At 45.0% G+C, this 25,307-nt stretch overlaps 1 protein-coding gene across 1 annotated transcript; it reads left to right on the forward strand.

Moving 5' to 3' along the window:
• Positions 1-1,140: 1,140 nt before the first annotated feature.
• LOC129144218 (uncharacterized) lies at positions 1,141-17,059 on the forward strand. Its single transcript, XM_054685611.2, has 2 exons — positions 1,141-1,478; positions 11,103-17,059. Exon 2 carries the CDS (start codon positions 15,298-15,300, stop codon positions 16,669-16,671), a length of 1,374 nt encoding a protein of 457 aa, XP_054541586.1. The 5' UTR covers positions 1,141-1,478; positions 11,103-15,297; the 3' UTR covers positions 16,672-17,059.
• Positions 17,060-25,307: the final 8,248 nt, after the last annotated feature.

Raw genomic sequence — 25,307 nt, forward strand, 5'->3', positions numbered from 1 at the left:
CGAAACATTAATTACAGGCTTATCATAATCAGGAACAAACCTAGAGTGTTTAAATAGTGTTTATAGGCTATACAATTGTTGACTATGGCAGAGGATATGACAGAATTTTAATACCTATAAGTTCTGTTCTAGATATTGAGGCACTTTAAAATGTTGGATTCAGCTTAAATTTAATAGTACATCTTTGGGGGGCAGAAATGCCGTATTAAATATATATACAGATTGTAAGTCACATCTTAATTTTGGAAATAGTAAGTATTAAGAAATAAACATCTAAGAGTTAAAGAAATATAATATTTGAACCACTGCCCTATGAAAGATCCCACTAGTAAAGAAAATGTATATGTACCTTTGATGTTATAAATAAATGGAAACATACTATTCAATAAGTACACTGAAGAAAAAATTTAAATTAAAAACACGTATTTGTTGATTAACATTTACATTTTTGGGTTTCTTTATCTTAACTCTAAAAATCCAGAAGGGGTTATTATAAAATACAGAATAAGAATTGCTATCAGAGATCATGTGGGGAGAATTCCTGGGGTCTGTTAATGTTAATATAGACAAGCTCTCTGCCTATATTCATAACCATTGGTGCCACAGATGCCAACCACAAGATTTTCAACTGTTCTGTCATTGACTTCTTTCGCCAGTGTGGATTTGATGGCATTGACCTGAATATCAAATATCCAGGGTCTCAGGGAAGCCCACCTGAGGACAAACAGTAATTTACCATCCTGGTTAAGCTGGGAATTGTGGGATATGATGAGGTTTCTCTTCAAACAGCCTGATCAATCCTTTATTCTTTAATTCATAGTACCCCCCCTTTCCCTTTTCTCCTCTTTCTTCCTTTCTGCCTTTGTTACTTGCCCAGACATGCCACAGTACCAGTTGTTATCAGCACCAGCTCACATTCCTTTCCTTATTTGGAAGAAAGACTAGCTCTCTAGCTCACTGCAGACACACTTTCCTGTTTCCCCTGTCTCCCTTCCATGCCCACATTATCTAAAGAAAGTTCAAATGTTTAGCCAGCCAAGACCAGTTTAGATTGAGCAGCTCAACTCTGGCCAATGGGAAAGGGGCACAGGGGCAGGACTTGCATCAGGAATAAAGGCTCTTGTGCCCCTTTGTTCAGGTGTGCTCTCATGGCGACTGGCCAAGGAGGAGCACCTCTCTGCACAGAAGTAAAATTGCTTTGCTGAAAATCCTTTGTTTGAGTGTTCAATTTCCTTAGTATTTTGAGCATTATTTCTAACAATTCTGGCGCCCAACGTGGGGCAAATATTCTCCTTCGGGAGGTGGTATTCGGTCACCCCACCCATTGGGGATGTGTCCCACTGTCTAGTTACAGTGGCCCAAGGGGATCAGGGCCCCCCATTGTGACAAATAAATCTGGGTTCTCAGCAAAGTGGGGAGGAGAGGCTTGCAAGACCATGGCAATAAGAGGACAAGATAACTCTTCTGCATGGACCAAGGTAGGATACCTTGCAAAGGTGACAAAGTATTTCCTTGGTGGTCAGGATAATTTGGAGGTTGAGAGTGTGTGAATGGTGCTAAGCGTTATTTTGTGTGGCGTGAGGGAGTCGTCTCTGTGGTCTCATGCTGCCATCTATCTGCTAGGGGCAGGAACAGTCAGAGTAGACAAAGAGAAAGAAGGGTGTAAGGAACGTCCAGCACGTGACCTATAGGATAGGCAGGAAACCCCTAACGGGAGGGGCTGAGCCTCTAGAAAGAGGGGGGGTAAGACACCTCTAACAGGAGAGGTTGAACCCCCTCTTAAAGCCTCAGTGAGCCTCTAGAAAGAGGTGGGTAGACACCTCTAACTGGAGAGGTTGGAGGACCCCCCCCATAACCCCTAAGATGAGGAACATTTCAAGTAAGACAGGAAAAATAAAGAGTCAAGAGAGTGATGAAATTCCTTCTGATAGCCCCTTGGGGCTTATGCTAAAGTATTGGAAAGATAATGAGAGAACCAAGTATAAACAAAAGCAGCAGATGATAAAATGTTGTTTTATTTAGGTTCAAGAACTCATCCTTAAACCCTCACTTTTCTGGCCAAAACTTAAGTCTAATGAGGAGTGAATTTGTCAGCTCTTAATAGAGCATGTTAATGACAAAAGCCCTGTCTCCCAGGAAGACATTGATTACACACTTTGTTGGAGGCAGGGACCTGCCCTCCTTTACCCTTTAGAATCTGGACGGAGAGGTTGGGCGCGGTGGCTCACGCCTGTAATCCCAGCATTTTGGGAGGCCAAGGTGGGTGGATCACAAGGTCAGGAGATCGAGACAATCCTGGCTAACATGATGAAACTCCGTCTCTGCTAAAAATACAAAAAATTAGCCGGGCGTGGTGGCAGGCTCCTGTAGTCCCGGCTACTCGGGAGGCCGAGGCAGGAGCAGGAACCCATGAGGCGGAGCTTGCAGTGAGCCAGGATTGCACCATGGCACTCCAGCTTAGGCAACAGAGTGAGACTCCATCTTGAAAAAAAAAAAGAAGAATCCGGAAGGAGAAAGCCAGAAACCAACCTGTCTGGAAGGGAAAGAGTCCCATGTCTAGACAACCCACACCCACTAACACGTGGGACCCTCTAGATTCATCTTCTTCCATTCAGTGCCTCCGATCCCACTCCTCCGGTTGCCGTTTCAGATCCCTGCCCTGCTTGCATCACCGATCCTGCCCCTCCGGTTCCCGTTTCCATTTCAGCACCCTACCCTGCTTGCATCACTCTTCTGGCTGTCCCCGATCCCGCCCCTCCGGTTCCCATTTCCATTTCAAGCCCCTCCCCTGCTTGTGTCACTCTTCCAGTTGCCCCTCCCCCTGCCCCATCCCCCTCCTCTGGTTCCCATTTCAGGCCACTCTCTAGCCTGTACTATCCCTCCGGCTGTGGTTTCAGGTTACTCCCCAGCCATTTCAGGCCACTCCCTCACCTGTGTCACTTGCCTGTGTTCCATTCCTCCAGCTGCTGCTGCGGATCTCTCACCTGCTTGTGGTGCCTCTGTGACTATTGCCCTACATTCTTCCCTTACTTATATTGCTCCTCCTCCCTATAATCTGGACTTTGCGGAATTACCGTCTTGTGAGCCTGCCCCCTCAACCTATTAAGTATCTCTCCTTAAAGGGGCTTCAATGTGAGATAGAGCAATGTAAAAAGGATATTCAAAACTTCCCATTTCCCTCCACAACTAAAGAGCCAGATCCAACTTTCTTTCCTCTAAGAGAGGTACCAAAAGTGGGGTTGAGGGGGTGGGCATTGGCTTTGTAAATGCTCCCTTGACTAGTTCAGAAGTCCATAATTTTAAAAAGGAGCTTAAGCCATTACTGGATGACCCTTTTAGAGTAGCAGATCAAATTGTTCAATTTCTAGGGCCTCAGATATACACTTGGGCTGAGTCGATGTCCATCTTGGACATCCTCTTTTCAGAGGAAGAACAAAGTATGATTCGTAGGGCTGCTATGGCGATTTAGGAAGGTGAGCACCCTCCTGGTCAAAATGCTCCACCTGTGGACCATAAATTTCCCGCCCGAGACCCCCAGTGGGAAAATAACAATGCAAATCACTGGGAAAACATGCAGGACCTAAGGGAGAAGATAATAAAAGAAATTCAAGAATCAGTACCCCGAACTCAAAATCTTTCCAAAGCATTTGATATTCAACAGGAAAAAGATGAAGGACCCACTAGATTCTTAAATAGATTGAGGAAGCAAATGAAACAATATGCAGGCCTCAATTTAGAAAACCCCCTTAGACAAGGAATGTTAAAACTTCACTTCATTACTAAAAGTTGGCCAGACATTTCCAAAAAACTACAAAAGACAGAAAATTAGGAGGACCATCCCCTGAGTGAACTTCTCAGGGAGGCTCAAAAAGTATATGTGAGAAGAGACCAGGAAAAACAAAAACAAAAGACAAAACATATTACCCACCTTCCAACAGATGGCTCCAAACCCATATATCTCTAAGCAGGGCTTTCAAGGGACCAGAGATTATAAGAGGCCGAAACCCTCCTTTAGAGGACCAAGCCTCCATCTGGAGGGTTGAGGCCCTCGTTTAACAAACCCTCTAAGGGGTACAGGGGAGCAAAGGCAGAGAATACTAAAACTGAGAAGGAAGGACAAGATAGGTGCTACAAATGTAGAAGAACAGGACACTTCAAGAGAAAATGTCCTGAACTAAAGAAAGAGAGAGCAACTTTCATACTTATGACTTTTGAAGAACAATAGGGGAGTCAAGGGCTCTGCCACTTTTATTTTGAGTCCCACCAGGAGCCCTTGAAATTTGGAGGTGGGACCTAAACGTGAATTTATCACCTTTTTAGTTGATTCAGGGGCTTCACATTCCTGTTTGTTTCCCTCCACCTGGTCTTACCTGCTTTTCAGAAGAACTTTTAGTCTCAGGGGTAAAAGGAGAAGGATTTAAGGCAAAAATTTTAGAAAGCATGGAAGTCAGATATCAAGATTGATTTACTCATATTCAATTTTTATTAATTCCTGAAGCTGGAACTAATCTGTTAGGAAGAGACTTAATGCGAAGGCTAAATATAGGCCTTCAAGTGAGCCCTAAGTGATTCCTCATTTCACTACACTTATTCACTGCTGTGGATGAGAAATATATTCATCCTGATGTCTGGTCAAAGGAAGGAAATAGAGGAAAATTCCAAATCCCTCCAATAACATATCAAACTAAAAACTCCTGGGGAAATAGTAAGGAGAAAGCAATACCTCATTCCTTTAGAGGGCAGGGTAGGGCTAAAGCCTGTAATTGAAAGTCTCATTAAAGATGGGTTTCTTGAATCCTGTATTTCTCCTTACAATACCCCAATCCTGCCTGTCAAGGAATCAGATAGGTCATATCGATTAGTGCAAGACCTTAGAGCCATTAATCAAATAGTCCAGACTACTTATCCCATTGTTCCTAACCCTTACACCATTCTTAGCAAAATTCCATACAATCATCAGTGGTTTACTGTGATAGATTTAAAGGATGCCTTCTGGGCATTCCCCTTGGCTGAGGATAGCCAAGATGTATTTGCTTTTGAGTAGGAAGATCCCCATTCGGGGCAGAGACAAAAATATCAATGGACAGTCTTGCCCCAAAGGTTCACAGACTCCTCCAACCATTTTGGTCAGATTCTAGAATAAGTACTAGAGAAAGTCATAGTCCCTAAGCAAATATGTCTGCTTCAGTACGTGGATGATCTCCTTATATCGAGTAAAAATATAAAGGAAGTAGGTGACTTCTCTACACATATTCTCAATCACTTGCAATGCAGGTCTCAAAAGGGAAACTTCAGTATGTAGAACCTGAAGTTAAATACTTAGGTCACCTAATCAGTGCAGGTAAATGAAGAATATGGCCTGAAAGAGTGGAGGGAATTGTTTCCCTACCCCTGCCTCAAACTAAACAAGAACTCAGGAAATTTTTAGGACTAATTGGACATTGCCATTTATGGATTGACTTATATGCATTAAAAAGTAAACTTCTATATGAGAAACTTACCCAGTGGAAGCCTTATCATCTCTTGTGGACTTCTGAGGAAATCCAGCAAGTTGAAGAATTAAAAGAGATGCTCATAGCCACCCTATTCTAGCTCTACCCTCCCTAGAAAAGCCATTTCACCTTTTTGTTAACGTGAATAATGGGGTAGCTCTAGGAGAGTTTACCCAAGATCATGGAGGCTGCGGACAGCCCGTGGCCTTCCTGTCAAAAGTCTTAGACCAAGTCACTCGTAGGTGGCCCCAGTGTATCTAATCCATCATGGCTACAGCAGTATGAGTTGAAGAAAGTAGGAAGTTAACCTTTGGAGGAAAATTAACAGTAAGCATGCCCCACCAAGTTAGAACTATTTTAAATCAGAAAGCAGGAAGGTGGATCACTGACTCAAGGATTTTAAAATATGAGGCTATCCTACTGGAAAAAGATGATTTAATATTTACTGATAATTCACTTAATCCAGTAGGCTTTCTAACAGGGGATCCAAGCTTAAAAAGAGAGCATACATGTTTAGATTTGATTGATTACCATAAAAAAATTCGACCAGACTTAGTAGAAACTCCCTTCAAGACAGGGTGGCACCTATTCATAGATGTGTCCTCCTGGGTATTTGAAGGGAAAAGACCTACTAGGTATTTAGTAATTGATGGAGAAATGCTTGAAGAAGTAGAATCAGGAAGACTGCCTAATAATTGGTCTGCCCAGATGTGTGAACTGTTTGCACTCAGCCAAGATTTAGAACGTTTACAAACCAAGAAGGAACTATCTATACCAACCCTAAGTATGCCTTTAGCGTGGCATATGCATTTGGAAAAATTTAGATGGAGAGGGGTCTTATCAATAGTAGAGGCCAAGATTTAGTTCATATAGAACTAATTGTTCATGTCCTCAACAATCTCCAATCGCCAGAAGAGATAGCTATTGTACATGTCCCAGGGCATCAAAAGAACTTGTCTTTCATAAGTCAGGGAAATAATCTCACAGATCAGATAGCAAAGCTGGTTGCTGTTTATTCTGAAACACCTGTTTTTCATTTAAATCCATGCCTTCCTTCTCCTACTGCAACCCCCATTTTCTCTTCCAGTGACAAAGAGAAGTTAATAAGAATGGAGCTAAAGAGAACACAGAAGGGAAATGGATATTACCAGATCAAAGAGATATGTTGTCAAAACCTCTCATGAGGGAGGTCTTGTCTCAATTACATCAGGGGACCCACTGGGGACCCCAAACAATGTGTGATGCAGTTCTCCAGGTTTATGGGTGTATAAAAATTTGGCCAAACAAGTTACAGATAGTTGCTTAATATGTAAAAAGACTAATAGGCAGATTCTAAGGAAATTGACCCTTGGAGGAAGGAATCCAGGGCTGAGACTATTTCAAAGTGTTCAGATTGATTATACTGAAATGCCCCCAGTTGGTCATTTAAAATCCTTATTAGTAATAATAGACCACTTTACCCACTGGGTAGAGGCTATACCATTCTTAAGTGCAACCACCAAAAATGTAGTTAAGGCATTAATTGAAAACATTGTACCCAGATTTGGACTAATAGAAAGTATTGATTCAGATAATGGAACCCATTTCACTGTCATTAAGAAGTTAGCCCAGGTACTAGATATAAATTAGGAATGCCATAACCCTTGGCATCCATCCTCCTCAGGAAGAGTAGAGCAGATGAATCAGACTCTAAAAACACCACTTAACTAAGTTAGTTTTAGAAACTCAAATGCCATGGACTAAATGTCTTCCTATTGTTTTGTTAAGAATCCAGACTGCCCCTCGGAGAGATATTGGCCTTTCCCCTTATAAAATGCTCTATGGATTGCCCTATTTACACTCCACTGCTGACATCCCTACATTTGAGACAAAAGATCAGTTCTTCAAAAATTATATACTTGGTCTATCCTTTACCTTCTTTTCCCTTAAGACTAAAGGTCTCCTAGCACAGGTGCCACCTCTGTGGTTTCCAGCACATCAGCATCAGCCTGGAGACCACGTCCTCATTAAAGGGTGGAAGGAAGGGAAGCTCAAGCCAGCCTGGGAAGGACCCTACCTAGTTCTCATAACTACTGAGACTGCAGTCCAGACAGCGGAAAGAGGATGAACTCATCACACCCGAGTCAAAAAGGCACTGCCACCTCCAGAATCATGGATTGTCACTCCAGGGCTCACCCCCACCAAACTAACTCTAAAAAGAAGCTAATAATCGCTTGTTTATTTTCTTTTTTCTTTTCAACAGAAGGTCATCTTGTCATCAATGTAACTCAGGCTAGCCATCCTTTAATCCTTCAGTTCGATGCTTGTTCAGTCATCCCGTGTGGAGACAAGCAAGCTCAAAGAAAGCTATCCCATGTTGATAAGTATCTATGTCCATACCACAAAGAGTCAACCAAGTATAAGTATGGATCTTTAAAAAGTCCTGTAGTGACTGGGCAGATGTTTGGTGGACCACTAAGTACAAAGTGGTCCACCAGTGGACAGCCAGGCCCCCGGTTTCAAATAGGTTACAGGGACTAAAATGAAAACTCCAACTAGTACGTGGTCCCACCCCACCAAATTGCAAGCCATTGTACTGTAACCCTTTATTGCTGATTATAAATAATCCCCGGACAATGGCCCAAGAACCCTCTATATTCGAAAGGTATGGGTTAGGAGCAGACGTTGCAGGACAAGCCCCTATAGGTATCTTCTCTCTAAGGTTAGTTAAACCACTGGTTAACAATAATAAAGAAATTCAGACCCAGAGTCCAGGAGACACGTGGAACCCAACACTCTCCCCAAGTATAGTGAGTCCAACGTCCTCCTCCCATCTCCAAAATGACCCAACCAAGGTAACAGTTGTGGAGGTAGAAAACTTAAGGCAAACTATAGCTCTAGAGACAGGATATCAAGATGCAAATGCTTGGCTGGAATGGATTAAATATTCCATCCTCACTTTAAACAAAAGTGAATGTTACGCTTGTGCGCATGGTAGACCAGAGGTCCAGATTGTCCCCTTTCCACTTGGATGGTCTTCCAGCCAGCCAGGCATGAGCTGTATGGTAGCTCTCTTCCAAAACTGCTCAGCCTGGGGCACCAAATCATGCCAAGCTCTTTCTCTGCTCTTCCCTGAAATTCGACGCTCTGTGGGTCATCCCCCGAGGGTCATCCAGCGTCCATCTCCCAATGCCAGTTTTACTTCGTGTCTCTCACGACAGGGGGAAAACTTGACATTCCTAGGAACCTTAACGGGATGCAGTGAGCTTAAACTCTTCCAAGAGCTTACCCATCAGTCTGCCCTTAGCCATCCTCGAGCAGATGTGTGATGGTATTGTGGTGGACCAATACTGGACACTCTGCCAAGTAACTGGAGTGGAATTTGTGCTCTAATTCAATTGGCCATTCCTTTCACCCTGACATTTCATCAACCAGAAAGGATAGGAACCAAACATTGCCAAACAAGGGAGGACCCCCATGGGTCCTTTGATTCTTATGTTTAAGAATTGAGGTCCCATGAGGAGTGCCAAATGAATTTAAGGCCCGAAATCAAATAACTGCCAGACTTGAATCTACATTCTTCTGGTGGTTAACTATGAATAAAAATGTGAATTGGATAAATTACATTTATTACAATCAATGATTTATTAATTATAATAGAGATGCTATTAAAAGGGTAGCTGAACAATTAGGACCCACCAGTCAAATGGCCTGGGAAAACAGGATAGCATTAGACATGACACTAGCAAAGGAGGGTGGAGTTTGTGTCATGATCGGGAACCAATGCTGTACTTATATCTCTAATAATACTGCTCCTGGCGGGACCATAACTAAAGCATTGCAAGGTCTTACTGCCTTATCAAATGAGCTAGCCAAAAATTCTGGACTAAACGATCCCTTCACAAATGTAATGGGAAATTAGTTTGGTAGATGGAAAGGACTTATGTCCTCAATCCTCATCTCTCTTGCAATCGGAATAGGGTTGCTCATTCTTGTAGGATGTTGTATTATACCCTGTGCCTGAGGACTAATACAAAGGCTTATTGAAACAGCTCTTACTAAAACCTCTTACGATCCTCCTCCCCCTTATTCGAATGAGCTTTTCCTTCTAGAAGACCAAGTAGAACAACAGAGCCAAATTATGCTAAAAAGGTTTGAAGAGAAAGAGTTATAAAAAAAGAAGGGGAAAGCTGTGGGATATGATGAGGTTTCTCTTCAAATAGCCTGATCAATCCTTTATTCTTTAATTCATAGTACCCCCCCTTTCCCTTTTCTCCTCTTTCTTCCTTTCTGCCTTTGTTACATGCCCAGACATGCCACAGTGCCAGGTGTTATCAGTACCAGCTCACATTACTTTCCTTATTTGGAAAGAAGACTAGCTCTCTAGCTCATTGCAGACACCCCTTCCCTTTCCCCTCTCTCCCTGAGGTGCCCACCTTATCTAAAGAAAGTTCAAATGTTTAGCCAACCAGGACTAGTTTAGATTGTGTGGCTCGACTCCGGCTAATGGGGAAAGGGCACAGGGGCAGTACTTGCATCAGGAATAAAGGCCCTCGCGCCCCTTTGTTCAGGTGTGCTCTCATGGCGACTGCATAAGCAGAAGCACCTCTTTGCGCAGAAGTAAAATTGCTTTGCTGAAAATCCTTTGTTTGAGTGTTTAATTTCCTTAGGATTTTGAGCATTATTTCCAACAGAATGGAGCACCAGCTCTGTGTCGTCTTGTAGAGAAGCTTGTACCTTAATGGATTTTCTGTAAGGGCTGAATTTCCTGGGGATAGCAAAGGATGTTGCCCTCAGGCAGTACATGGGTTAAGGTGTTTGGGAGTTGCAAGCGATAGAAACAGACTCTTTGGTTAGTGTAAGCCCAAAGGGAATTATTGGAAAGATATAGGTATCTGAAGAAACACAAGGGAGAAATCCTTGGACTGGGAAGGAGGAACCATTCATTATCTCAGTCGTTCATTCAGTAAATGTTTATTGAGCATCTACTGTCATCTAGGCACTGTGCTTCACACTGTAGCTAGGGCAGTTAATGACAGAAACATGATCCTTGCTCTTGTGGGGCTTGCAAAGAGGATACAGACTCCAAAAAAGTATCAAATAATCATAAGTTGTGATAAGAGCTATGATGGAAACAAATAGGATGGTCAGGGAAGTCTTCTCTGAGGAAGTGACATTTAAGCTGTGATATGAATAATTAACAGCAACCAGCCACAAAAAGAATAGGGAGAAAATTGTTCTAAGGAAGTTGGAACAGCATTAGCAAAAGCCTGGAGGCAGGAAAAACCTTTCCATGGCTAATTAGCAAAAGCTTGGGGGCAGAAAGAGCTTAGCATGGCTATCGACAAATCCAAAAAGTTTAGCACTTTAGAAGGAAGAGTGAACTCTGCCAGGAGGTCCTAGTTTTTTTCCTTGGAATTGCCATTAACTGTAACTTGGACCCTAGGACAACTAGTATGTGTAGTATCTCTTTGTTCCAAGTTATACTTTATCAAGACCCATACCTGTATATTGGGGACTATTTCTAGAAAAGGGGAATTGCTAGCAGCTGGAAAGAAGCCTAAGAGGTGCTTACTGTAGAAAATAGATAATAAAGACAGCCACTCAAATCCACCCTCACTCTCTCTGTAGGAAATGCTGGAGGCTTTTGAAGAAGAGGCTAAAGGAACAGGACACCCCAGGCTGCGTATCACAGCAGCTATATCTGCTGGCAAGGAGACCATTGATGCAGGATATGAAATTTCAGAGATCAAGAAGTGAGTGCAGTGTGTCTCTCGGGGGTCCCCAAATCCCAGAGCAGAGATTTCTAAACTTTTTGGTGGACAGCATCCCAAGCAGTGCTGTAAGTGTAATGTTGGAAAAACTAGTGTCCAATGCCAAACAGACTTGAGGACTTGGTGGCTTTGGGATAAGATGGTGGCCCCTTTAAATGGTCATTGTGGTAGGCTTTGGGGAGAAGAAGACTAAGATTTAAGGCCATGCAGAATCTTTATAATAGCAATCCTCATTATCAATTTCTCCTGAAAAACAATATAAAGTCACCAAAGCTATTATTGACAAAGCAATATGAGAGTTACTCACTATGATTCCCATGCTCCTAGAGACATGTGTTTCTCAGTTACGAGCTCTAACAACCACATTTCCTAGCTTTCTGCTTTGGGTTTTTTCTGTTTTTGTCAAGGAAGTAAAAAAGGCTTCCTCTCCAGCCCTATGGGGGTTGCAGAAAATAACATCGTTCCCTGGAGCACCATAGGAAGCCACACTGGTGGGGTCATAATGAAAGGAGCCGGGCACATTCCTCAGCCCCGGGCTCAAAACAAACAAGCCCAGTACAAACACATCCCATCCTCCCATCCCACCACACATCGCCATATATCTCAAACTTCCTGAGCCCAGTACAAACACCACCAGGAAAGTCTCAGATAAGGGGACAGCCGTTCAAAGTTTTACTGAAAGAGCGGGAACCAAAAGAATTCCTTTGTTCCCCTGTAACTTTCAGGCTATAAAAAGCAAACACTCACATTGTTCAAGGCCCTCTTGTATGCTGTGGAATGGAGGGACCAGGTTCGAACTTGTAGTAAAGATCCTTGCCGCTTGGCTTTGACTCTGGACTCTGGTGGCCTTCTTTGGGGAACTAATGGTCTGGGCATAACATCTGGGGGCCTGTCCGGGATTCCCCAAGCCCACCAGACCCCTGGTCAACGGATCTGCTAGGATCGATCTACTGATAGGTGAGCTGGCTTGTCTCCGTTTGTCTGTCTGTGTCTGTTCTGAATCCGAATCTGTGACTCGTGAGGTCTGAAACTGGAGCTGGCACAGTCCTGGCGGACGCGCTATAGGACAGCCAGCGGAGACCAGTGGGAGACGTCCCCTGGCTCTCATCTGATCTATATTGCAATCTGAGCTGCCCCGGTTTGGCGGGCAGCAGCTGTCTCTGATCTGAGCTGCCCCGGTTTGGCGGGCAGCAGCTGTCTCTGATCTGAGCTGCCCCGGTTTGGCGGGCAGCAGCTGTCTCTGATCTGAGCTGCCCCGGTTTGGCGGGCAGCAGCTGTCTCTGATCTGAGCTGCCCCGGTTTGGCGGGCAGCAGCTGTCTCTGATCTGAGCTGCCCTGGTTTGGCGGGCAGCAGCTGTCTCTGATCTGGGCTGCCCCAGCACGACCGCAATCCAGGCAGCTAACTCTGACCCGGGCTTCCGGTGCGCGCTTGCGATCTGAACTGCCCCGGCTTGGCGGGCAGCAGCTGTCTCTGATCTGGGCTGCCCCAGCGCGACCGCGATCCAGGCAGCTAACTCTGACCCGGGCTTCCGGTGCACGCTTGCGATCTGAACTGCCCCAGCTTGGCGGGCAACAGCTGTCTCTGATCTGGGCTGCCCCAGCACGACCGCGATCCAGGCAGCTAACTCTGACCCGGGCTTCCGGTGCGCGCTTGCGATCTGAACTGCCCCGGTTTGGCGGGCAGCAGCTGTCTCTGATCTGGGCTGCCCCAGCGCGACCGCAATCCAGGCAGCTAACTCTGACCAGGGCTGCCAAAGTGCGCCTGCGATTAGATATCATTAATAAGTCAGATCAGATTTCCTTTACAGGGATTCAAACCCACATTCCTTTACAGGAAGAGACTACAAATTATTACAGGATGGGTAATACCCAGAGCACTCCCCTATCTCTCCTTACGAGTAATTTCAAAGAAGTTAGAGCAAGGGGCCATGATCTTGGTATAGAAATCAGGAAAGGAAAGCTAATTACTCTGTGTCACTCCGAATGGCCTGCCTTTGATGTGGGGTGGCCACCCGAAGGGACCTTCCGACTTGCTGTCATCACTAGGGTAAAGTCCAAGATTTTCCTACCTGGGCGTGCGGGCCACTTAGATCAAATCCCATATATCCTCATATGGCAGGACCTTGTTGAGAACCCGCCTCCTTGGCTGTCCCCTTTCCAATTGGCCTCTGAACCCTGTAAGGCACTGGTTGCTCAACCACTAAAATCCAAGCAACCAACTGCCCCCCCCCATCCTGTTCTACGTGACAGCGGGGACCCACTGTTCACAGAACCCCCTCTGTACCCCTCCGGGCTCCAGGCCCCAGCCCCCCTGGCTGAGCTGCGGGAGGGAGCAGGCGGACGGGAGGCGGCAGGCACACACGGGCCCGCTGAAAGGGAAAGTAACTTTAAAGGGCCAGCGGGGCGGACGCGAGGGTGCACTTTGCGGACTAGCCCCCCTCAGCCGCCTGACTCCACGGTGGCTTTACCCCTTTGGGAAATAGGACCCCCAGATGACACAGGAATCCCCAGGCTCCAGTACTGGCAATTCTCCACCAGTGATCTGTATAACTGGAAGACTCAGAGTGCTCGGTTTTCAGACAACCCCAAAGATTTACTGGCTTTACTGGATAGTGTCATGTTCACCCACCAGCCCACTTGGGATGATTGTCAGCAGCTCCTCCGAATCTTGTTCACCACGGAAGAGCGAGAGAGAATACAGATAGAAGCTAGAAAGCTGGTCCCAGGGGATGACGGTCAACCTACTGCCAACCCCGACCTCATAAACGCAACCTTTCCTCTGACCAGGCTGGCGTGGGACTACATCATGGCAGAAGGTAGGGGACGGCTACACCTTTATTGCCAGACTCTAATGGCAGGTCTCCAGGCAGCAGCTCGCAAGCCCACTAATTTGGCTAAAGTATATTCTATTCTGCAGGGAAAGACAGAGAGCCCAGCTACCTACTTAAAAAAATTAATGGAAGCTTTCAGACAGTACACCCCCATAGATCCAGAGGCTCCAGGAAGTCAGCTGTTGTAATGTCTTTCGTAAATCAGGCAGCCCCAGATATTAAGAGAAAACTCCAGAAATTAGAAGACTTGAAAGGAAAGCAGATTCAGGACCTCCTTCAGATAGCCCAGCGGGTTTACAATAACAGAGATACTCCAGAGGAAAAGCAATTTAATGCCACTGAAAAAATGACCAAGGTCCTGGCAGCAGTGGTACAGAAAGAGCATCTACAGCCAGAGTACACCCAACCTAGGCGGCCCCCCCGGCATGATAATCTGAGCAAAGACCAATGTGCCTACTGTAAGGGGGCTGGCCACTGGGTAAGAGACTGCCCCAAAAAGAAACCACAAGGACAGGGACCCCCTAGGTCTACACCCGTACTAGTCACTCAAGACGAAGACTAGGAAAGATGTGGTTCGGACCCCCTCCCCGAACCTAGGGTAACTTTGCAAGTGGAGGGGTCCCCAGTCCAGTTCTTGCTCGATACGGGAGCACAACACTCGGTCTTAGTTAAAACTAATGGGAAATTATCCTCCAAATCCTCGTGGGTACAAGGGGCCACAGGAGTTAAGAAATACCCATGGACAACACAAAGAACAGTAAACCTCAGAGCCAAAAATGTAACCCATTCTTTCCTGGTCATCCCTGAGAGCCCCTGTCCCCTATTAGGGAGAGCCCAGTGGCTGCCGGGTGGACCCCTTGTCTCCGAATGATTGCGGCCACGGCTCTGATGGTGCAAGATGCTGATAAACTTGTCATGGGGCAAGAATTGTGGGTCGTTACTCCACATGCCATCGAAGGTGTACTCAAACAGCCACCTAATCGATGGATGAGTAACACCCGGCTCACCCACTACCAAGGACTACTACTAAATCCTCTCAGGATAATTTTCCTGCCCCCAACAACCTTAAACCCTGCCTCGCTGCTGCCCAACCCGGACCTGGACACCCCACTCCATAACTGCACCAAGATACTAGCTTAGGTGCACGGAGTTCGAGAAGACCTGCAGGACCGCCCACTTCCTGATGCCGACCTCGTCTGGTTCACTGATGGGAGCAGCTTCATGCATCAAGGCCAGAGGTACGCTGGAGCGGCAGTAACTTCAGAGACTGAGGTAATCTGGGCGGAACCCCTGCCCCCGGGGACATCGGCCCAGAAGGCCGAACTGATAGCGCTCACCCGAGCTCTTACCTTAGGGGCGAGGAAAAAGCTGACAGTATATACAGACAGCCGATATGCTTTTGCAACGGTGCATATACATGGGGCCATTTACAGGGAGCGAGGGTTACTGACGGCTAAAGGAAAAGAGATAAAAAACAAGCAAGAGATCCTAGCCCTGCTAACAGCCCTATGGAGGCCAGAAAAATTAGCCATTGTACATTGCCCAGGGCATCAGAAACTAACTACTCCAACTGCTCAAGGCAACTTTCTGGCAGACCAAACTGCAAGGAATGTGGCGAAGGCTCCCAGCCAACTCCTTGCACTCCAGCTCCCTGACCCGGGCCCCCGGGACTTGCCATATTTCCCTGAATATTCAGAACAAGATCTCCAGTGGATTGACAAACTTCCCCTGAAACAAATCCAGAATGGGTGGTGGACTGATACTAATGACCAAACCATCCTACCAGAAAAATTAGGACAACAGGTGTTAGAACACATCCACCGAACCACCCACCTGGGGGCCCGGCGGATGATAGACCGGATCAGACGCTCCAAGCTCAAAATCAGACGTATAGCTGAGACGGCCAGCAGTATCGTGACACGTTGCAAAGTCTGCCAGCTTAACAACGCATACCCCCAATCTCAAGCTGCAACAGGAACAAGGCTCAGGGGAACCAGGCCCGGTATCTACTGGGAAGTAGATTTTACTGAAATAAAGCCAGGAAAGTACGGGTACCGGTACTTACTTGTCTTTGTAGATACTTTTTCAGGGTGGACTGAAGCATTCCCAACCAAAAGAGAAACTGCTCAGGTCGTAGCAAAGAAAATTCTGGAAGATATCCTTCCCAGGTATGGCTTCCCCATCCAGATAGGGTCAGATAATGGGCCCGCTTTCATCGCTAAGGTAAGTCAGGACTTGGCTTCCATCCTTGGGGCAAATTGGAAACTACATTGCGCTTACAGGCCCCAGAGTTCAGGACAGGTAGAAAGGATGAATCGGACCTTAAAAGAGACCTTAACTAAATTGACTATAGAGACTGGTGCTAATTGGGTAGTCCTTCTCCCCTATGCTCTGTTCCGGGCCCGTAATACCCCTTACAAACTGGGCCTTACCCCTTACGAAATCATGTATGGCAGACCTCCACCCCTGGTTCCTAGCTTAAAAGATGACCTGCTTAAGTCTGAAACAGAAAATGTCTCTGAATTCTTATTTTCCTTACAAAGTCTTACAGAAAATTCACCAAGAAATCTGGCCCAAGCTGAAAGAGCTATATGAGACCAGTCCCCCACCGACACCCCATCCGTACCGGCCGGGAGACTGGGTCCTGGTTAAGCGACACCGACAAGAGACCCTAGAGCCCAGGTGGAAAGGACCACTCCGAGTACTCCTGACCACACCCACCGCCCTGAAGGTAGAAGGCATTGCGTCGTGGATCCACTACACCCACGTCAAGCCAGTGGACCCAATCTCCGACCTTCTGGGGCCAATCATGGCGGCGGCTGAAGCACCGGACACGTGGACTGTGGACAGAACTAAGAACAACCCCTTAAAACTCACCCTGCGCCGGCAGCATAGCTCACTGCAAACATGCAGTTAGGTAGTCTAACTCTAACATTAGTCGCCCTAGTGGCCGCTGGGGAAAACATAAAGCCAGCTCCTAATCCCTTTGTCTGGAGATTCTGGCTTTATGAAAACCAAACCCACCCTGGGCAACCTCATAAGCCCGGGAAATTAGTGGCCAGTGCAGATTGCCCCTCCTCAGGGTGCAATAGCCCAATTTTACTAAATTTTACTGATTTCCCAGTAGCCAAACGAGTGGCACCAATAATATGCTTCGAGTATGATCAGACTAAATACAATTGTAAGCACTATTGGTGGCACCAAAGTGCCGGCTGCCCTTATAACTATTGTAACATCCATAAATACCAATGGTGGGGTGGAAAAGAACAGATAGATCCCAGATGGCCCTTCCATCGCAGACGAGATAGAGACCTTTCATATACATGGATAGTTAGAGACCCCTGGAACTCCCGCTGGACCACGCCTCAACACGGGGCTGTATACTACTCCTCCACCTCCACATGGCCTAGCAGTCACCTCTATCTGTGGCAGGGTCTAGTGCAGGTACGGCCCCTGGTCCATGAAAATATCCAGCGACAAGAAAACTGCCTGACACAAGATTTACGTCCTTTTTCCTGGTTAAAATTATTACAAGAAGGATTAGAACTTGCTAACCTTACAGGACTTCACAGCCTGTCTGGCTGCTTTCTGTGTGCCACTCTAGGGCGTCCACCGCTAACCGCTGTCCCCCTGCCATGGGGATCCTCCACCTCTGCCCAAACTAACAACCACCGAAACCTCTCATATGCCCCTATCCCTAACGTGCCACTATACCTAAACCCGTCAAGAAAAGTTTCCCTACTGTTTCTCAGGAACTAATTCCAGCCTCTGCAGCATCACTGCAACGCCCCCTAATATCACCTTAAGGGCTCCGTCAGGCATATTCTTCTGGTGTAATGGAACATTATCTAAAAACCTATCAAGCCCCTCTGTTACCAACCTACTGTGTCTTCCTGTCACATTAGTTCCCCGGTTAACTCTACTTACTGCCGGCGAGTTCCTAGGGTATACTGGTAACTGGACTAGTGCTGTTATTCACCCAGACCCTAGACCGAGACCTGCACGAGCCATATTTCTCCCCCTCATTGCAGGAATCTCCCTCACCGCATCCTTCATGGCGGCCGGACTGGCTGGGGGAGCCCTAGGTCACACCCTCATAGAAAGTAACAAGCTGTACCAACAATTTGCCGTTGCTATGGAGGAGTCAGCTGAGTCCCTTGCCTCCCTCCAGCGGCAGCTTACGTCCCTAGCACAGGTAACCTTGCAGAACCGGAGGGCCTTAGACCTACTCACTGCTAAAAAAGGGGGAACGTGTATGTTTTTAAAGGAAGACTGTTGTTTCTACATAAATGAATCAGGGCTTGTGAAAGACCGGGTCCAACAGTTACTCAAGTTAAGCACAGAAGTAAGAACACGGCAGTTTGCTTCAGCTGCAGACCAATGGTGGAACTCATCTATGTTTTCTCTGTTAGCCCCCTTCCTTGGACCCCTGCTGAGTCTACTATTTCTGCTTACCGTAGGACCTTGTGTTGTTAACAGAATTTTGCGGTTCGTTAAAGAAAGGTTTAACACTGTACAACTCATGGTCCTCAGAGCCCAATACCAACCTGTAAACGCTGAAACAGAATCAGACTTATAAGACCCAAGATTGGCTCTAAAAAATACCTGAAAAGAAAGGGGGGAATGAAAGGAGCTGGGCACATTCCTCAGCCCCGGGCTCAAAACAAACAAGCCCAGTACAAACACATCCCATCCTCTCATCCCACCACATATCGCCATATATCTCAAACTTCCTGAGCCCAGTACAAACACCACCAGGAAAGTCTCCGATAAGGGGACAGCCATTCAAAGTTTTACTGAAAGAGCGGGAACCAAAAGAATTCCTTTGTTCCCCTGTAACTTTCAGGCTATAAAAAGCAAACACTCGCATTGTTCAAGGCCCTCTTGTATGCTGTGGAATGGAGGGACCAGGTTCGAACTTGTAGTAAAGATCCTTGCCACTTGGCTTTGACTCTGGACTCTGGTGGTCTTCTTTGGGGAACTAACGGTCTGGGCATAACAATATGGATATCTACTTGACATATATTTCCCATGGCTATCATTTTTTGCTCTTAAATTTTCTATAAGAAAATGCCCCCAGGGAGTGTAAATTAGTTCAACCATTGTGGAAGACAGTGTGGTGATTCCTCAAGGATCTAGAACTAGAAATACCATTTGACCCAGCAATCCCATTACTGGGTATATACCCAAAGGATTATAAATCATGCTGCTATAAAGATACATGCACATGTATGTTTATTGCGGCACTATTCACAATATCAAAGACTTGGAATCAATCCAAATGTCCATCAATAATAGACTGGATAAAGAAAATGTGGCACATATACACCATTAAATACTATGCAGCCATAAAAAAGGATGAGTTCATGTCTTTTGCAGGGACATGGATGAAGCTGGAAGCCATCATTCTCAGCAAAATATCACAAGGACAGAAAACCAAACACCGCATGTTCTCACTCATAAGTGGGAGTTGAACAATGAGAACACATGGACACAGGGAGGGGAACATCACACACCGGGACCTGTTGGGGATGGGAGACTGGGGGAAGGATAGCGTTAGGAGAAATACCTAACTCTAAGTGTACCTAGGCAAACACCCTACATGGAGTCAGACTGTTACTGTGTCTATGTAGAAAAGGAAGACATAAGAAACTCCATTTTGATCTGTATTTTGAACAATTGTTTTGCCCTGAGATGCTGTTAATCTGTAACTTTAGCCCCAACCCTGTGCTCACAGAAACATGTGCTGTATGGAATCAAGGTTTAAGGGATCTAGGGCTGTGCAGGATGTGCCTTGTTAACAATATGTTTACAGGCAGTACGCTTGGTAAAAGTCATTGCCATTCTCCATTCTCGATTAACCAGGGGCACAATGCACTGTGGAAAGCCGCAGGCATCTCTGCCCAAGAAAGCCTGGGTATTGTCCAAGGTTTCCCCCCACTGAGACAGCCCGAGATATGGCCTCATGGGAAGTGAAAGACTTGACCGTCCCCCAACCCAGCACCCATAATCTGTGCTGAGGAGGTTTGGTAAAAGAGGAAGGCCTCTTGCGGTTGAGATAAGAAGGCCTCCATCTCCTGCATGCCCCTGGGAAAGGAATATCTCTGTAAAGCCCGATCATACGAATTCATTCTATTCTGATATAGGAGAAAACCGCCCTGTGGCTGGAGGCGAGATATGCTGGCGGAAGTGCTGCTCTGTTACTCTTTGCTACACTGAGATGTTTGGGTGGAGAGAAGCATAAATCTGGCCTGCGTGCACGTCCAGGCATAGTACCTTCTTTGAACTTATTTGTGACACAGATTCCTTTGCTCACATGTTTTCTTGCTGACCTTCTCCCCACTATCACCCTGTTCTCCTGCCACATTCCCCTTGCTGAGATAGTGAAAATAATAATTAATAAATACTGAGGGAACTCAGAGACCGGTGCCAGTGCAGGTCCTCCGTATGCTGAGTGCTGGTGTCTGGGCCCACTGTTCTTTCTCTATACTTTGTCTCTGTGTCTTAATTCTTTTCTCAGTCTCTTGTCCCACCTGATGAGAAATACCCACAGATGTGGAGGGGCAGGCCACCCCTTCATATACCGACACGTATGCCTATGTAATGTTGTGCCCAAGTACCCTAGAACTTAAAGTATAATAATAATTTTAAAAAGATATACTTAAAAAAAAAGAAAAAGAAAAGAAAATGCCCCCAGGCCGGGCGTGGTGGCTCACACCTGTAATCCCAGCACATTGGGAGTTCCAGGTGGGTGGATTGCTTAAGGTCAGGAGTTCCAGACCAGCCTGACCAATATGGTGAAACTCTGTCTCTACTAAAAATACAAAAACTAACTGGGCATGATGGTGGGTGCCTGTAATCCTAGCTACTCAGGAGGCTGAGGCAGGAGAATCACTTGAACCCAGAAGGGCAGAGGTTGCAGTGAGCTGAGATCGTGCCATTGTACTCCAGCCTGGGCAACAAAAGTGAAACTCCATCTCAAAAAAAAAAAAAAAAAGAAAAAGAAAAAGAAAAAGAAAATTCCCCCAGAATCCTGTTGGCTTAAAATCCTTTGTTCCAGGCTCCTTGATTTCATCAGTGTGATGACTTATGACTTCCAAGGTGGCTGGGACACATCTACAGTACACAATAGTCCCCTACACATAGAATCCAAGGATCAGGGTGAAATGCATTATTTCAACTGTGTAAGAAAGAAAAACCTCAAATCATATGCAGAGGGGAGATGGGGAAGGGATTGGGGAGAATCTTGGTTGTATATTAAGGCTTTCTCTTTGGGGAACAATTGCTAGACTTTGTTCATCAAATACAACAAACTGTGGGGAAAAGAAAGAGAGATCAGACTGTAACTGTGTCTACGTAGAAAGAAGTAGACATAAGAGACTCCATTTTGTTCTGTACTAAGAAAAATTCTTCTGCCTTGAGATGCTGTTAATCTGTAACCCTACCCCCAACCCTGTGCTCGCAGAAACATGTACTGTGTGGACTCAAGTTTTAATGGATTTAGGGCTATGCAGGATGTGCTTTGTTAAACAAATGCTTGAAGGCAGCATGCTTGTTAAAAGTCATTACCACTCCCTAATCTCAAGCACCCAGGGACACAAAACACTGCAGAATGCCACAGGGACCTCTGCCTAGGAAAGCCAGGAATTGTCCAAGGTTTCTCCTCATGTGATAGTCTGAAATATGGCCTTGTGGGAAGGGAAAGACCTGACCGTCCCCCAGCCTGACACCTGTAAAGGGTCTGTGCTGAGGAGGATTAGTAAAAGAGGAAGGCCTCTTTGCAGTTGAGATAAGAGGAAGGCATCTGTCTCCAGCTCGTCCCTGGGCAATGGAATGTCTCGGTGTAAAACCCGATTGTATATTCCATGTACTGAGATAGGAGAAAACTGCCTTAGGGCTGGAGGTGAGACATGCTCGTGGCAATACTGCTCTTTAATGCATTGAGATGTTTATGTATGTGCACATCAAAGCACAGCACCTTTTTCTTTACCTTGTTTATGATACAGAGACATTTGTTCAAATGTTTTCCTGTTGACCCTCTCCCCACTATTATCCTATTGTCCTGCCACATCCCCCTCTCTGAGATGGTATAGATAATGATCAATAAATACTGAGGGAACTCAGAGACCGGTGCCGGTGTGGGTCCTCCGTATGCTGAGCGCTGGTCCCCTGGGCCCACTTTTCTTTCTCTATGCTTTGTCTTTGTGTCTCTCTCTTTTCTTAGTCTCTCATCCCACCCAACGAGAAACACCCACAGGTGTGGAGGGGCAGGCCACCCCTTCACAAACACTGGTGATGAAATAATGTTGCCTTCTTCAGGACTATGCCATGATGTACTGGAGAGACAATGGGGTCCTAGCAGAGGAGCTCATCACAGGGCTCCCCACCTATGGGAGGACCTTCTGGCTCAGAAGCTCTGACACCTCAGGTAGAGCAGGGTCATCTGGTCCTTCTGCATGCTAGGCTGGATTCGGGACTTACTGTGAGGTAACTGACATGGCTAATTCAGACTTCAGATGCGCTGGGGAAAATTCCTTCACTCTTCAATTCACCCTGTCACTCTTCTCTTGAGTTCCTATACCCTGGCTTTTCATTGTTCTAAGTATAAGCAGCTCGATGGCTGTGGAACAGTTTCACTTGGGAAAAAAAAATGTGAATTTCCTCCTTGGGCTTTGAAGCACACCATCATTCTTCTCACAGCCTCCAAGTAATACCAGATTCTACTATACCCATGTAAACAACCACAGAAGGATTTTAATAGGCTAGCCCAGGTATAATAAATAATTCAATCTTACTTACAAGTTGAATTAATTGTGTTTACTTGATTCTGTCCTGAAAATTCTGAGACCGATGGATGAATGATAAGCAGTGTTTGCTAAAAACTCAAGAGCAAACTTGACCACAGCACACATAGCCATGCTTACCATTTCCCAAATAAACTGGGTATAGAATTAGAATTATACTTGTTTGTAGCCTGGTTTCATGGAAATTTATGTCTTCATTTTATGAGACAAAATCACTTTCTGGAAAAATATGTGAGCTTAATGTAGATTTCATAATGTCCTCTTTTCCACACCCTCCCATTTCTTTCTATTTTTTTCTTCTGTTTAAGTCCTTTCTCCTCCAATACATGGCATAGATCGGTGAAATACTCAACATTCCCTTCTCCATTCTCCCATAGATCTGCACATTCTTAAGTGAAGCCACAAGTACATGGATTGAAGATCAAAAAGTCCCATATGCTTACAAAACACTGAGTGGATTGGTTATGATACCACCGAAAGCAATGGGTACAAAGTATGAGCATCACTAAAGAATAACAATTCTGGCTTCAAATCCTACATTCATCAGGAGACCACTTTCCTAAGACATGTGATTTCAAGGTTTTAAATATGACTAGAGAAAGGGTAGACTAACCTTATTGTTACTTACTTTTTCTCCAAGACAGAGAAAATTATATAATTAAATATAATATTCAATAATACAATGTATAAGATATAGCACAATATACCAAAATATACTAGAATTTTCTAATATGATTAAAGTTTCCCAATGTTTGTCCACTGTGAATCTCTACTAGTATATGTGATGATTTTAAGATTATATCATTATAAGATTGGTCAAAGACCATCACCTTTAATGACAATAATAAAAATAGCCCTTTATATTTTTACCTAAATGCTTTATTCTTAGAAACCAAGAATTTACAACCATTATCTTACTTGATTATACACAATCCAGTGTAGTGAAAAACAGCCCCTCCATTTTACAGGTATATAAACTGAGGATCATAGATTCTCATAGACTAGTCCAAGGTCACATAGCTGGAAAAGAAAAGCAGTAATTGAATATGTGGTCTGGCTCACAGTCTAGGTTCTTTCTACTGTACCACTCTGTTTGTTCATTACAGAATCTGGGTCAGGAGAAAGATGGCTGACAAGGAGGAAGGAAGAGGCCTTATAGTGCAGTGGTTAAGACTTTAGGCTTTGGAATCAGTTATACCTTGTTCTAAATCTTCAGTCTGAGACTGGGTAAGTTCCAACAAATCTATGAAAGAATAATAATAGAATCTATATGGTAGTTGTGAAGTATTGTGAAGATTGAGTAATTAATGTAAAAATATAGCTTAGCCTAATGCTATTTAATACTAGAATTAAATAAATAATAGCTTTATTTATATTTACTACCCAAGAATTTATTAAGTAGGACAAGAAAACAAGAACACAGCTGAGTCCGTCAATTATGTCTTGAATCCACAAAGCACATACCCTTTTATAGAAGAAAAGCATTTATCTCCCTATTGTCACCTGTCAGCCCATACTCAGTTGTCTGCTTGTTGAATGGATGCCATCTGATTCTGGTCCAAGTACACTTTTTGTCCACAGGTGGACTTTCTTAAGAAGAACAATTTTGCTTGGTCCATGGTTTGGACCATTGATTTGGATGACTTCTCAAGGTCCTTCTGCAACGAGAGGAAATACCTGCTCATAAGCAAGCTGAAGTCACACCTGGGTCTGTCCTCAGGTGCATCATGACTAAGCCCAACATGGTGTTCTGAAGAAGATGCAGGTTAGGCTGCAAAGAACAGCAAAGACAGAGAGGCCAGGGTGCATGGAGACAGCCAGGGAACTTCTAGGCCCTCACAGCTGAGAAAAGGGACACACTTACAGAAAGTGCCCTTTTAGAAATCTGTTTTTTAGTCGTGGGACCAGTGCTAAGTTTGATAGCTAGAATTAGAATACACTAGATACTCTAGACCTAGGCCTTGTTGCTCAGAAAAATTTAGGCCAGGAACTGGGTATCCTGAAAACCAGCTTGATATACAGACATGTCTTGTTTTATTGCACTTCACTTTATTGTGCTTTGCAGATATTGTGTTTTTCACAAATTGAAGGTTTGCAGCAACCCTGTGATAAGAAAGTCTATCAGGGCTGTTTTTCCAACAGCATGTGCTCATTTTGTGTCTCTATGTCACATTTTGGTAATTCTCACAATATTTCAAATGTTTTCACTACTATTATTTCTACTGTGGTGACCTATGATTAGTGATCTTGAATGTTGTTATTCTAATTGTTTTGGGGCACAAGTAATAGCACTCATGTAAGATAATGAATTTAATCAATAAATGTATGTGTTCTGACTGCTTCACTGACTGGCCATTTCCCTATTTCTTCTCCTCTCCTGGAGCCTCCCTATTCCCTAAGACAGAACAAAATTGAAATTAGGCCAAT

This window comes from Pan troglodytes, chromosome 1, assembly GCF_028858775.2.
Source record: "Pan troglodytes isolate AG18354 chromosome 1, NHGRI_mPanTro3-v2.0_pri, whole genome shotgun sequence".
Classification (NCBI taxonomy): domain Eukaryota; kingdom Metazoa; phylum Chordata; class Mammalia; order Primates; family Hominidae; genus Pan; species Pan troglodytes.

What these genes read in the sequence shown, in the direction of transcription:
- LOC129144218 (XM_054685611.2), top strand. Translation starts at nt 15,298, where the DNA reads ATGCATCAAGGCCAGAGGTACGCTGGAGCGGCAGTAACTTCAGAGACT.